The sequence below is a fragment of the Prionailurus bengalensis genome, chromosome C1, assembly GCF_016509475.1.
Source record: "Prionailurus bengalensis isolate Pbe53 chromosome C1, Fcat_Pben_1.1_paternal_pri, whole genome shotgun sequence".
Classification (NCBI taxonomy): domain Eukaryota; kingdom Metazoa; phylum Chordata; class Mammalia; order Carnivora; family Felidae; genus Prionailurus; species Prionailurus bengalensis.
This window is the reverse complement of record NC_057345.1, coordinates 72,844,589-72,860,106: the sequence shown is the minus strand read 5'-3', so window position 1 is coordinate 72,860,106 and position 15,518 is coordinate 72,844,589. Positions and strand designations below refer to the sequence as shown.

Genomic DNA, 15,518 nt, shown 5'->3' with positions numbered 1-15,518 from the left:
GATAAGGCAAAGGGAAGTTATTTATTCTGTTAAGCCTAATAGTTTCACACTATTATGGAATAATTTTATTATCTCTATTTGAAATTCCTTACAGGGTAAGTATTCAAATGAAAAGATTATTTGCTTACTTTAAGGGTTTTATTGGCTCTCCTGGAGAAGTAGGACAACTGGGACCTGAAGGAGAAAGAGTAAGTCCATTTCCTTCAAATATTATTTCCAAAGTGATATGCTTATGATAGGACAACAGAGGTCATAAACACTTACCAGATAGGTAATCTCATTGTGTGAAGCAAACCACCTTTTAAGAAAAACCACCTACCAGATATATAATTAGATTCTCTTGAATTTTACCGAATTTGTTTTAAGGAAATAAGGTGATACAAATATATATGGTTAGATTTATTTGTTTTTATCTATCTATTTGTAAGAGAACATGCACAAGTTGGGGGCAAGAGAGGGGTAGAGGCAGGGGCGCCTGGGTGGCTCAGTCAGTCGCACATCCGACTTCGGCTCAGGTCATGATCTCACAGCTTGTGAGTTTGAGCCCCATGTCGGGCTCTGTGCTGACAGCTCACAGCCTGGAGGCTGCTTCGGATTCTGCGTCTCCCTCTTTCTCTGCCCCTAACCCACTAGCATTCTGTCTCTGTCTCTCTCAAAAATAAATAAACATTAAAAAAGAGAGAGAGAGGGGTAGAGGGAGAGAGAATCTTAAGCAGGCTCCATGCCCACTGTGGAGCCCATCATGGGACTGGATCTCATGATTGTGAGATCATCACTTGAGCCAAAATCAAGAGTCGACACTTAACCAACTGAGCCACCTAGGCGTCCCTGGTTTGCTTTTTAAATTTAATTTTTTAAAAATGCAAATTGAAATATTAAAATATCTACTTATGAAAATTGTATCTGTAAGTCATTAGTATTTAAGTACAAACTTTGACAGGTCTTGTACTTTACAATACAATGTATAGTAAATAATTCAGCTTCAGAAGATATATTTTTGTTTAATTTAATAATGGAAGATAGCTGTTCATAAATATAGGCTCTTGTGAATAAAGATAGAATCTTTGCAAAATGGTTGTTATCTTAGAACAATTAAGTACAGAGTTTTGGTATTCCAACTTCATCATGTCTACTTTTCAGTACTGTTCAGTGATTTCTTTTGCATTACTTCATTTGTACTGTCAGTATTCACTGAAAAAGATAGAATTGAATAATATTAGTATATTATCATAAGGTTTGAAAATATAGTTCATATTCAGAATTTAGCATTTTACTTTATTATTTGTAGGCATGGTGGTTAGGCCATAGTTTTCATTTCTGGAAACTGGTTTTTGCAAATGAAAGTAAACCAAATTAATCTTTGCTAGATGACTTTTTCAAACATACAGTCAGTTTGAGTGAATTATATTACATTTTCTTGTAATGACTTGTGAATTTCCTGACAGAGAAGAAATATTCAGAATTTAAGTGTGCTGTTGTGGCAATCAAAATGTTCATTCTTCTTTGGTGAGATGAGGTGAAGATTTTCCCTTGATGAATATGCAAGTCATTTCTTTCACTTGCAGAAATATCTTCAGTGTAATCCCACAACTAAGCTACCTGATTGTCATGTGATACAGCAGACTTAGAGTTCATGTTTCCAATCTGTCATGCAAAGAATTGAATGCTTCTCATTCACCCAAAGGAGTATATACAGTTTACATTTTTATTACTCTGTTGCACATGATACAATCCTTTCTTGGCCTTTAGACATGAACTTATTTCTAGTTAATTATATAATAAATAAAGGAAAATTATATGTCCTTGCAAAATGTTATTTTCTTAAATTTGAGGATCCTATCACTGACCATCATTAGGCACACTGCCTGTAATCATACTCACTAGTTTTGACCAGTCTATATGAAAATATTAAGACCTGTCTCGTCATAAATGTAAGACCATTTTGTGATATTATGGCTATCATGGGTGCCATGTCCTAATATTATTTGGCTACTTCAAAATTTTCATTAAACTATGAATGATATAGCTAACTGGGTATTGTTATTGTGTTATAAAATGTGTACGTGTAGAGAAGAGAGTAGAGAAGAAGTGTAGAGAAGAGCAGAAAAAAAAAAAAAGAGTATAATGTTAATCCCTTCCAAAAACAAATAGAAAGAATTCCTTCCTGAAAGTCAGTAACGTGTGTATGCATGTATATATATATGACAAAGTGTTTATATAATTTTGTCTGTACTATCCTTAGGTTTCCTGCTGAGCTTTAGTGGCCCTACTAAAGTTGTAAAAAATAATTACCTTATCTCTTTAAAAAAAAGGTTGACTATATTATGTAAAGATGTATAAAGTCTTAATGAAATGAGTCCTATCGCTCACCCGTGCTTTTTGAGAAGACATTAGATGAATTTTATCAAACACTGTTGAAGTGAAAGTGGATGGATTACTGCCACCAATGATATCCTCTAAGTTATCTCTATGTACCTATAAATCCCATGCTACATGCTTTTGGCAGATTTCTTAGTCTCTAAGGCTTATAGGTAAGTCTAAGTCTCAAGGTGATTATATAAGTGAGGGTATTTTAGAATGCAAGTTACAGAAAATCCCAACTCAAACTGGCTTAAAAATGAGGAAATTTTTAATAATGATGGTAACGATAACAGCAAATGATTTACTGGGCCGTTGTATATATGCAAGGCACAGGTAATAAGAGCAGAGCCAGGATTTGAACACAGATGTTCTGGCTCCAGTGCTTGAGCATTTAAGTATTATGCCCTACTACTTCTTACATAACCAGAAATCTATAGGTTAGGTGGGATGTAGGCACAATATGATCTTTAGCACAGTGATATCATCCTCTCTACTTTGCTTCACCTAGTGTTGGCTTTATGCTAAGGCAGGTTTCCCACCCAGTTGCAGAATTGTCAGTGCAGGGGCTAAATGTGCTTTCATTTATGTCCAGTCGAAGAGGTAGGGAGAGAGAAAGGAGGCTAATTGTCCCTTAGGTTTTGGAAAATAAGACCTTCCTGTTTATGCGGTTGTGTGCCTACCTCTGGACAAAGAGCTATCACCGGAGGAATGGTAGGATCCCATTTGGAAGTACAGATAGGATGCATTCCAGAATAAAATCAGGCTTCTGTTATGAAGAAGAAAAAGAGCCACTTCAATTAAATTAATATATTGAAGCTTTTCTGAATGTCATACCAGTTTAGAGAATAATTCAGTTTTCTCTTTGTGATACTTCATTAATTGATGTTTGAGAAAGAAAAGATCTGTAATATCTTACTCATTCATTTATTCAACAAGTGTTTACTTTTGACATCTGTATATTCTAGGGTGTTCCTGGGATCCGGGGAAAGAAGGGTCTTAAGGGAAGACAGGTAATTCAATTTTTATTTTTGAGGTTCCATTCAGAGCAATATAATCTAATTATATGCATATTTCTCACCTATATAAATATGAATGTAGTTGTTCTTGTTATCCACAATATATCTCATTCAATAGAATTTAACTTTTGTCACCTTAACAGTTTATCAAATAATATCTGAGATTATGAAGGAAAATTTAGATTAAAAAATAATGAAATATAACACTTTTCTAACCATTTAATAGATCAGTGGAAGGGACTTTTATCCCTATTACAAGAAACTAAATGTCACAGAAAATACATGAACAATTTAAAATACTAATGATATCACTATTAACCCTCATATTTTACAGGTTTTAAGAAAGAACTAGTTTAGAAACTAGTTCCCTGCAGCTTCTTATATTTTCAGATTTTAAAAAATCAAGGAAAGTGAATTTTGCCAGATATAATAATTTCAGAGATGGGAGAAAATTTTGACATCATCCAACATCCCCATCATTTAACAAAGGAGAAGACTGTGATTCAGGGAAGCATCCTTACGTTATCCTGGCTGAGTTAGTTTAGCTAACTAGCCACCTCCTTTTCACTTGTGTTGTTTTACTGCTATCCAGAGGTATTTATTAGGGTAACACTTTCTGTGCTACACTGTGTTCTCTAGTCTATTAGGAAGGAAATGGGGTTTTTCATAACAGCTTTTCTAAAATTCTGGTATGTATAAAAAAGGCTTGATAATAATTGTAAAAGAGAACAAATCTCACCAGAATATTCATATCCTTTTAAAGCATTTTATTCTCGAGTTTTGCAGTATTTCTTGACGGTAGATTAGAATCGCTATTAACGTCACCGTTATATAGGTGAGGAGAGTGAGGCTCAGTGATGTTCAAAGACTTGCTCAGCATCACGTAGATAATGGTGGTAAAACCAGGAATTTATCTCAGCTTCTCTGAATATAAACCCAGGATCCTTTTCCTTACTCCTTAGGTATTTCTGCTGTCTGCTACCCACACTGCTTAGAAGAACATTGTTTTAAAGTTGCACTTTAAAGATTTCAATTTATTGGGGTCCCAGGCTGTCTGCTACCCACACTGCTTAGAAGAACATTGTTTTAAAGTTGCACTTTAAAGATTTCAATTTATTGGGGTCCCAGGGTGGCTCAGTTGGTTGAACATCCAACTTCAGCTCAGGTCGTGACCTCAGTTCATAGGTTCAAGCCCCACATCGGGCTGGGCTCTGTGCTGACAGCTCAGAGCCTGGAGCGTGCTTCACATTCTGTATCTCCCTCTCTCTCTGCCCCTCCCCTGCGCAGGCTCCATCTTTCAAAATGAATAAACTTAAAACAAAAATTCAATTTAATAAGAAAAGCTTACCAAACTGTCAAGAAATTAAAAATAAGCCAGCCATTTTGTTTTCTTACATCTATATTCAACTTTAAAGCTAATCTTCCAGCATTTATTGTTACCATCACCATTTTTAGTTCTTAAGCACTCTGATAAATATTCTATATACCATCTCATTTAATTACACTCCATTACACTGCAAAATGTTATTTCTTTTTGTTTAAGTCCTCGTATATACCCCAACAGAAATACCTCTCTAATTATCATGTGCAAATATCTATCTAACTGCAGATTTAGGCTGTCTCAAAATTGACAGTAGGTGAAATTTATCTTCCTTATTCTTGTCTTCTCCATTCTTCATCTTTATTTTTTTCCTTTTTTCTCCTATCAAAGTATGACATTAGTGAAAGAATGAATAAAGTTATTTATGGTTATTATGTAAATTACTTCTAATGTTTCCACTGTTACCTTACCCATTAGTAATTATATTATAAGTGTAGTTTAAGACAAATTAAGTAATCTGCAATGGTGGAATTTTAGGCATTGTTGAGAAAATAGAGTATTTTCCCAAAGCCCTTGTAATATGCCACTTACATAGCTACCAACTTCATTTATTAATATGGCTGGATTTCTGTGGATATTAACTTTATCTTGAAAATGTATTGGTAATTTTTAGTTTCCTACTCTATCATGAGCTATAAAATTATCCATGGAAATTTATAGATAGCTTCTGGTTTTTTACTCTCTAAAGAATTATAAAATTATCCCACAGATGCTATTGAATTCAAAAGAGAAGTTCAAGAAAACATTGGAAAAATAATGAATGGAGTGATTGCGGGGTTGATCTCACTGTTCTTTATATTATAAAATTTGTAAAATTTTATTCCTTTAAAAACATATGCCCTTGTCACAGATTTAGATCCTTGGGAAAATTATATTTGGAAAACATATGTATCCCATTCTAAACAGTGTTTATAGTAGAAAATCTGTCTGGTGCTGTAATATGTCATGTATGCTATATGTACTTTTTCTTGGTTTTACCACTAAATTATTTGGCCATGTTTATGAGGAAATCACAGTACTTTAAGATACAGTTACAGCCGCAAGTCAAATTATGCCAATGCTGACCTCAGACACTGTTCTAGAATAGTATCTTATGTATAAATGCTCCCCTATGTTCTGTTTATTACAAGTAAAATCATCTTCAAATAGCTTTGACATTAAATAAGGGCAAACGTATTAGCATGGGATATTATGCATCATGGGAAACTTTATTTCAATTTAGATTATTAATGTTCCATGAGAAGAATGGTTACTTATTACTGTTTTAATAGCAGTGAAAGGAAAATACCTTTTGATGATGTGTCCACTTTCTGGTGTGGAAAATATTAGGTGTGTGGAATATAAATATGGCCATTTTTTTCTTGGTAATTGATTAAATTATGTATAATATTTGTTATTATTTATGAAGTTGATATTCAAACACAGCTGCAGAACTAAAGCATCCCAGGCCACCATAAAGACGATGACAGAAATCTATATGTCTGAAAGAATATAACAGAAGTCGTAGAAATACTGAAATCTAAAAGTACCTGTATCTAAGAAACTTTTGGCTATGCATATGTCAAGGATTGTTAATTCAAAATTTCTGCTGACTTCAGAGCTATTTAGAAGTGTGGGTTCATGCTTTGTTAGGGTACTGCTATGTGGATCCCATGTCATTTCATTTATGATCATTAGTATTAATATTAGAAGATGTACTTTATTATAATTATCACTCCCCTTTAATTAATCTGATTATTCTTTCTCTGTGTTAAATTTTCTCATTTCCTTAAATTTTAGGTAGATAGAAGTATGCAGTCTTACAAACATAGAATATGATTCAGTTTGAAGTAATTTTACAATGTAATTTGTAGAAAACTAGTAACCCTTTTTAGATAATTCCATAACGTTTATGGGATATTTTACACAGGTTTTTAAAGTCTCTGAAATTATGGCCAGAAGCTGATAAAATGAAATTACTTCACTTTCTGTACTATGTATGGTATGAAACACTTTGACAGTCAAAATAGGCATAGAAAGCTTCAAAATCCAAGTTTAGGCCTTTGTAAATATTAACATGACCTTCTTTGCACATCTGAGTCAGTTTCTAACTTATATACCAAAGCTGTGTGTTTGATATAAACAGTTTAACAAAATGTTAATATGTATATCTCTCTCTTATATAGAGAAATCATATGCTATATACATATAGCACAGAAACATAGAGAAGTAGTAAAAATCCTATCCAAAATATTTCAGTGATATAGTAACATTATTGAACTTAGGCTCAGAAGACTTGCTATTCTGCTACTGTAGCTTGTTCTGCCAGCCAAATCATCACTTCTTTTCCTGAGTAAACACTGACTATGGAATTAAGTTGTTATGAATCAGCTTCCTTAGCGACATCTGTATTTTTTTAATGAAATGATAGACTTACAAGTAAGAGATATCTTCTCCTAAATAGTATAAATATTATATTAAAGCTATTGAAAATGGACACATTTCAAAATAACATATCATTTTGGTTGTCCAAGAGTTATTTGGTATTTAGCTTCATACTGCTATTTTTAAAGTTAGTGTTTGGGTTAAACGTTATCTCATTTTAAATCTTACTTCCCAGAAAATTTCTCCCCAAGTAAAACGTTGTCTTTATTCAGTATTTATAGATTGAGTTGAAATTTATAACACAATGTGTTTTTGTTTTTTCAACCAGACAATGTATGAAAACTGATTTTGCTGGAAATTGGGTATATTTTAGGACCAGAGTATATAAAAGTAGTTATATTAACACATTTCAAGATCCTAGTAAAAGGTACTTACTAATAATCATTACAATTATTTTTTAAGACCTCATGTAATCAGTTACATATTAGTCAATATTTGTGTACTCATACTTTTGGCTATTGAGATATTATAGCTCTTACCTCTTTCCTTCCTCTTACAATCCCTACATATTACAAATCAAAAAAGTTAGATCAAAATCCTTATTGTCAGTTATGTTAGAGGACAGCTATGGGGCTGTAAGTGCTATTCATCCATTCTTTTTGCTATCTGTGGGTATAACTTGAATTCATCTCAGGTTCTTTCGGAAGAGATCTCCACAGGTAGTACCACAATCTACAAGGTAGTAGATGATCTTTATTGGTCAAGACTCTTTTAAATACCATAGAGCTACCATTCTATTTTATATGCTTTGCTATCTATTTGAAAAGCTTCTTGGAACATATCTGATGAGCCAGATTCTTTAAAAGCATCAGTTATTCACTGATTTATAATAGAAAAAAAGAACACTGTTAAAAAGGGAAGGCAGGGAGAGGTTTCATATATATTTGTCAACATCAAATTTTATATGTACTACCCAGTTGTAAGCAGCTTCCTTTTTAACTCAAAGTTTTCAGACTTCGTTCTGTAGTACCACAATCAGGAAATTCTATAGTTGCTTTTAAAGAAGCATTTTACATGGCTCCCGGACCGATTTAATCAGTAGTTTCTTTGTTGTACTAAGTTGGTTATGCAAATTTACATTACTCCACAGAGCTAAAATATTTATGCTAGAACTGACTTGTCGGGATTGAAGATAAACATGAAATTGGAGCTGGAATTTACTCTCAACAACGCCTAGAAAATTGTTGTCAAAATATAGAGACTTTTCAAAGGAGTTTTGCAGGCCTGATTGGAATACATTATAAGTAATCAAATCATATTACATTAAAGTTTGACAAAGAAAAAGTGTACTTAGTTTTCTTCCTATGAAAATCAAAATATCATAGTCTTAGAATAGTAGACAAAATAACACCCGTAAGCTACCTGGACTTCAGAGATGTTTACTTTTCTAACTATAGAAAGAACTGTCTCCTCCTCTTTTCTCATACATCATCTTGTTAGAAGAGTCTATTTAAAGTAAACTGTATTTTGGCTTCTAACTCTAGTGTTAGAATTTCAGAATATAAAATCCTTCTGTTAGACATCTGTTATTAGTTTCTATCCTTAGCCCAGGATAGTCTTAAATACGTATTGCACAGTAGTGTCTCAGATACATACATTTTATCAAGAATTTGGAGACAGTATTTTGTCTGAGGAAAAGGTTGTAGTTAATTTGATCCTAGAGAAAGTACTACTGTTGCTAGAGCATTCTGAAAAATTGTTATTAATTTTTAAGTGATTCTGTCGCTTTTAAGAAAACTGTTTTTTTCTGATTTTTACTTACTGGTTGTAGTCTATAGTGACTATATTTGGCTAACTATAGCTTGACAAGATGTATGGAAGAGACAGGACTTTGAATTAAACCCACCATTCAGGTTGGGATAGGTACAGAGAAGAGAGACACTCAAAGAACTATAGCTGGTAATTTGGGGGACGTCCAGGCAGAGCATGATTTCATAGAGATATAACACTAACAGGTGAAAATTCAGGCAGGCAGTTATTTTCAGTGCAGATAACATAAGGGAAAACTCAGTCTTGTAGGTTATCAAAGTCAGGAATGTGAGTGCAAATATGCCCACAGGGGTTGGCTTGGGTTCAGGGACTGTGTTCTTGGTGTTGAAAAATGGCAAGAATAAGGTGGGGTCCTTATGAACAAGGGATAGAACATAATGTATACCAAAAGTGCTTTGTGGACACAAGAATAAGGTAGATTGCAATTCCCACAACTGGAGTACAGATGATACCCAATCTTTAAGAACAACAAAACAGATGGGGCTCCTGGGTGGTCCGGTTGGTTGGTTAGGTATCTGACCACTGATTTTGGCTCAGGTCATGATCTCATGGTCATGGCATTGAGCCCTGCATTGGGCACCATGCTGACTGCAAGGGCCTCCTTGGAATTCTCTCTCCTTCTCTCTCTGCCCCTCCCCCACTCATGCTGGCATGAGTGCACTCTCTCTCTCTGTCTCAAAAATAAATAAACTTAAAAATTTTTTTCATGTTTTTAATTTTATTTTTGAGAGAGAGAGAGAGAGAGAGAGAGAGAGAGAGACAGACAGACAGAGAGTGAGCAGGGGAGGGGCAGAGAGAGAGAAGGAGGCACAGAATCCAAAGCAGGCTCTAGGCTCTGAGCTGTCACCACAGAGCCTGACCCGGGGCTCAAACCCACTGACTGTGAGATCATGACCTGAGTCGAAGTTGGATGCTTAACTGACTGAGCCACCCAGGCGCCCCTTAAAATAAATAAATAAACTTTAAAAAAAAAAGAACCACAAAACAGATGACAGAGGGGGAGGAGAAGAGAGGGGGAAAAAAACCACAAGAGACTCTTAATGATAGAGAAAAAAACAAGAGTTGACAGTGAGAGGTGGGTGGGAGAAGGACTGGATATGTGATGGGTGCTAAGGAGGACACTTGCGAGAAGCACTGGGTATTGTATGTAAGTGATGCATCACTGAATTCTACTCCTGAAACCAATATTGCACTGTATGTTAAGTAAGTAAAATTTAAATTAAAAAAAAAAACGGGGAAAATAAAAGAACAAAGTAGGAACATGAATGAGAATTGAGGCCCAGATCATCACTAGGATAACCATAAGCCTGACTTGATGTTCAATTTCTGAGGATTGGGCTGGAACTCCTTAAATTCCTACCAAAGTTTAAAATTAGTTTTAGCCAACAAGACATGGTCAACCCTTGAAATGTGGATCAAATTGTCCTACCTGTGATGAAAAGGAAGGTGAAAAGAAAGGGGGAAAGACTGTATCTTCACAGAGTACGTAACATTCTAGCCTTTTCCTATAGTAATTGTGCTTTATTTTTGAACGATTTAAAAATATCATGATTTCATGGTAATAATTATTCATGTGTAGAATGTGTAGAATTAACTACCAGGTTTTATTTTATTGTTTCTAATCCTAGACAAATTAGTTTGATCTTCTCTTTTCAACGCTTAGTCTTGGGAAAAGTTGAATTTCTGTTTTTGTTGGTAATGTCTGTTTAGTGTATATGTCTTTATAATATTTCTTATTTATCTCTACTTTAGATTGAATATGTTGTTTCTGAACCATTGTTTTCTGAAAAGAACAAAGTATGTTCATAGTTAACTGTGGCCTTTAACAAAAAAATTTTGCATTGCTTATATTTTTTTTAAATTCCATAAATGTAGTCATTAGTATTTTATGGTTATTTTGGTTCCCATATTTTCCTAATTATTTTGTATGCAGTATTTTTCCAATTTCTTTGTAAACAACTAGGGAAATAATCATTTTACAAGATTGTGTAAGCTGTAAGTTTTCCACTGTTTTAAGATATTTAGGCATACTATCAAGTATAGTACCTACACTCTAAAATATTAACACCAAACATATATGCAAGCATACTAAGTCTAGAATAGTTCTTAGCGTTTGATAACTACCATGTTTGATAACAATACCATTGTTAGACCCAGGCAAGAGAGAAACTTGATCTGGGCTCGGCACTTTTGAGGACCCTGTACATCACAAAGAAAGTAAATGTATTAAAACCAAAACAAAACAAAACACATGAGTGGTTCTGTCACTCAGGACCCAGCAGTTAGCATTGGAGCAATATGACCGATCATCCTAGACCATCACTCTTGTTACTATGTATTATCTATTACTATATAACCTGTTACTCCAAATTAGTGGTTTGAAATAACAATTATATATATATTTATTTAAATATGTATTATTTTTCAGAGTTTCTGTGGACTGGGAATTTGGGAATTCCTTGCTGGAAGATCTCATTTCCTCTCCATAGGGACCTCTCCACATGGCAACTTGAGTGTCCTCAGGACATGGTTGTTGGCTTGCACCAAAATAAAGTGGTCCATGAGAGCAAGGTGGAATGTGTAGTGCCTTTTATGACCTAACCTCAGAAGTCACACTGTACATCTATATTCTGTTGGCCACGTGGGCCAGCCATGATTCCAAATGAGAGGGGAATACACAAAGGCATTAATATCAGGAAGTGAGAATCATGGTGGTCCATCTTTGAAGCTGTTTAGTGTCTTCAGGCCTCAGAGAAATTCTTCTCCATTTCTGTGGCCTATAATCTCATGTGTGAATGCCATGAAATTAGTAGGTGGTCCACTGCCAAAATTAGAGACAGAAAATGCTCAAGATTGTGGAGAGGATTTGAGCCGGCCATCGAAGCACCTTGGTAAAAAGAAAGATGAGGGATGCCTGGGTAGCTCAGTCAGTTAAGCGTCCGACTTCAGCTGAGGTCGTGATCACGCGGTTTGTGAGTTTGAGCCCCACGTTGGGCTCTGTGCTGACAGCTCAGAGCCTGGAACCTGCTTTGGATTCTATGTCTCCCTCTCTCTGTGCCCCTCCTCTGCTTGTGCTCTGTCTCTCTCAAAAATAAATAAACATTAAAAAAAATTTTTTTTAAAAGGAAAGATGAATTAATTAGCTTAGCTAATTCTCCTTTCAGTATGAATGCAATAGAATCCTGTATAATGAAGTACTGTTTCCTGATAATGCAGACTTCTGTTTTCTTCTTTCTTTTTATGTTATGATTTATGGTTTCAGAGGTAATAACGTTAGTGCAGTATTTGCAACAGCTACACTTAGAGACTGAAATATTTTATTTTATTTTTTTAATTTTTTTTCAACATTTTTAATTTATTTTTGGGACAGAGAGAGACAGAGCATGAACGGGGGAGGGGGAGAGAGAGAGGGAGACACAGAATCGGAAACAGGCTCCAGGCTCTGAGCCATCAGCCCAGAGCCTGACGCGGGGCTCGAACTCACGGACCGCGAGATCGCGACCTGGCTGAAGTCGGACGCTTAACTGACTACACCACCCAGGCGCCCCGAGACTGAAATATTTTAAATTATTAAGCAATTCATATTACTCTTAAATTTGCATTTCATAACTATAGACACAAATTTCATGAAACATAATAAAAATTCTTTACATTAGCAAGTAGATGAATATGAAATGCTAGAATGAAGTTTTTAAAATATAGATATTTAGATTAAATTTTTAAAATGTTAAGTGAATATAAAATTTTAATTTAACTAATATTGATAGTAATTATAATTTGCAATAGAAAATAAAAAGCCATAGAAAGTCTTCAGAGATGTGATCTATTTAAGTTTTTAAACTCTAGAAACAATGCAAATAGTCTTATATTGAACAATACCATTTAGTAAAATTTGCAAATTGGACTTTATACATTCTCTATTTAAAGATTTAATTACCAATTTTATTAGCTTTCTATTGCTGCATAACAAATATCACAAGCTTGGTGGCTTAAAACAGCACCCATTTATTTCCTCACAGTTCTCTGGGGTAGGGAGTCCAGGTACTACTTAACCCAGTCTTCTGCTCAGGGTCACAAGGCTATAATCAAAGTGTCAGCTGGCTGCAAGATCATCTGGAGGCTTGTCTTGGGGAGAGTTCACTTCCAGCCTCATTCAGGTTGTGAGAAGACTTCATTTCTTTAAAGATGTGGAATTGAATGCCCTGGATTTTTGCTGGCTCTTGTGTATAGGCCACCCTTAGGTCCTATGGAGTGTCCACGGTTACTAGAGTTCACTCACAATTCCCTGCCATGTGGGCATCTCCAACACAGCTGCTTACCCCATCAAGCTCACAAGGGAAGTTTTTAGTTCCAGGCTGCTAAGATGGAGTCTTATATAGTAGAACATAATCACATCCATGACATCCCGCCAGCGGTGCTGCACTCTATTGGTTAGAGTAAGCCAATCATAGTCCGACCCACACTCAGAGGGTGGGTATCACATAAAGCATTGGAATCATTGGATGTCACCTTAAAGTCTGTCCACTATATTGACCAAACTGGAGATAAGCAAGAAAGTTTTTCACAACTTGAAGAAATCAAATGAATTTCCTGGAATGTCATATTCTTTATAAAAGAAAATTTTATAACTGATGAAAACAATGAAAATGGAAAAAATGGAAAAAAAAAGAGAATTATACACAACACAGAAGGAGCAGTGCAACTCTGGCTTGCCCATTAGTAGACAGTTACTATGTTGATGAAATTGGCAAATGGGACAAGAAAGGGAAAAACTCAAGCTTCCCTATGGACAATAATCCTGGAAAATGGTTATTAAATCCTTTGGCAGTGTGAATATATTTCTAGGGAAGCACAATTCGATTTAAATTAATGGTTATAATTTTCCACTAGGTAAATATGAGAGAAAATCTAGTATTGCATTTTATAACAAATTCTTTCCAGTGGAGAAAGAAACTGTAGAAACTATCTTTTGTATTCTAAGTTCAAAGACAAAGTGTTTTGTCACTATTGTTCCATGTTTCACTATGAGTCTTTTAAGATACGTTTTTGACGATGAAGATTTGTGGCTGCAAACTTTTAGGTTCCTAATTTAAGGAATACAGAACCTCTCCTGGATTAAAAAAAAATCATGCGTGTAATAGATAAATTCCATGCAAAATACAACTGATAAAAAGGAAACAATGGCATTTTTAACAACATAAAACATTGGCATGATGTTTTTTAAAATAAAATGTCCAGTACATAGCCAAATATAATTATGTTTTTTTTTGTGGTTTTAGCTGTGCTACATTTCATTAAACAGGAAAGTGTGTCTAGATTTAATAGGAATTAATTCGGAAATCGATGACACAATGGTCAACATGTACAAAGGACTAAAAATTATAAAACAAATGATCTCTGTCTAGACTAGAGAATTAAGAATGAAGTGAAACATTTAATGGGTAGCGAAGTGAGAGGAGAAATGGTACATAAAAATTTTAAAAGTAGATAATACTCAGTTTAATTAAATTGTTTCAGGGGCAAAGTCAAGTTGAACACCTAATATTTATTATATATTTTGTTGAACTACCAGGAGAATAGGTAGTTGAAATTAATAAGTAATTTATTATTTATTATGTATGTGCAGGTTTTGTTCTAAGTGAAGAATTGATCTCCCCCCTTTCCCCTCCTGGGGCATAAAAATCACTAGTTTTATGGAAAGCTGAACTGGAGAGCAGCTCCTCCTACTGGATGAGGATGGGGCCAATCAGTCCCAGAGAGCAATCCTGAGTGAGTCCCCAAGGATGGTTTCTCTCTGCTCCTTGTTCAGACTGATTGTGTCTTCATTTTTTGTGAAAAACTGTTGAGATCTAATTCACATGCCATAATATTCACCTTTTTAAAATGTACAATTCAGTGCTTGTTGTTATATTGACAGAGTAGTGTAGCTGTCAGACTAGTTTTAGAACCTTTTCTTCACCCAGAGAGAAACCCTGTACTTGCTAGGAGTCACTGCCCAATTCTCCCTGCACCACCAGCCTTAGGAAACCACTAATCTGTTTTCTGTGTCTATGGATTTGCCTGTTCTGGACACTTCACATTAATGGAATCATGCAAAATGTGCCCCAGTCTTTATTATTTCACTGAGCTTTCTGAAAAACCTACTTATGATCTATCTAAAAAATCAATCATTTCTTCTGTTTCAGATTTATTACAGAATTTTTCCTCTACTTTTTCCATTACCTGTACATCATAAATACTTTGAAATGTCATTATTAGCTCATACCGAATAGTATGATGTATTGCCGATATGTGAGCTTGTTGACAACAGAATCTGACTTCCAAGGACAAGGAAAGCAAAATGCCTGCCTGAACTTCAACTGACTTTGAAGAGGTTATGGCTACACTATGTTTGACTATGCAGATGGTTTTTGCATTATCCTCTGATTACAGAATAAGAAAAACTGCTTCTAGTATGAGTTAACTATGTTTTAGAAATATCATACTTCTTTTTCCATTGCTAAACTGTCTTTTAAATTTTGTGCATTCATGTGTGTACTAGTGAACCAGTGATTTTGGCAATCTAT

At 34.7% G+C, this 15,518-nt stretch overlaps 1 protein-coding gene across 1 annotated transcript in view; it reads left to right on the top strand.

The window, feature by feature from the left end:
• Positions 1–15,518, top strand: part of COL24A1 (collagen type XXIV alpha 1 chain) — a 410,068-nt gene that overhangs the window by 90,688 nt on the left and 303,862 nt on the right. Inside the window, exons 12-13 of the mRNA XM_043575479.1 lie at positions 135–188; positions 3,327–3,371. Of these exons, the coding sequence (XP_043431414.1) occupies positions 135–188; positions 3,327–3,371 (99 nt within the window). The remainder of the gene's footprint in view (positions 1–134; positions 189–3,326; positions 3,372–15,518) is intronic.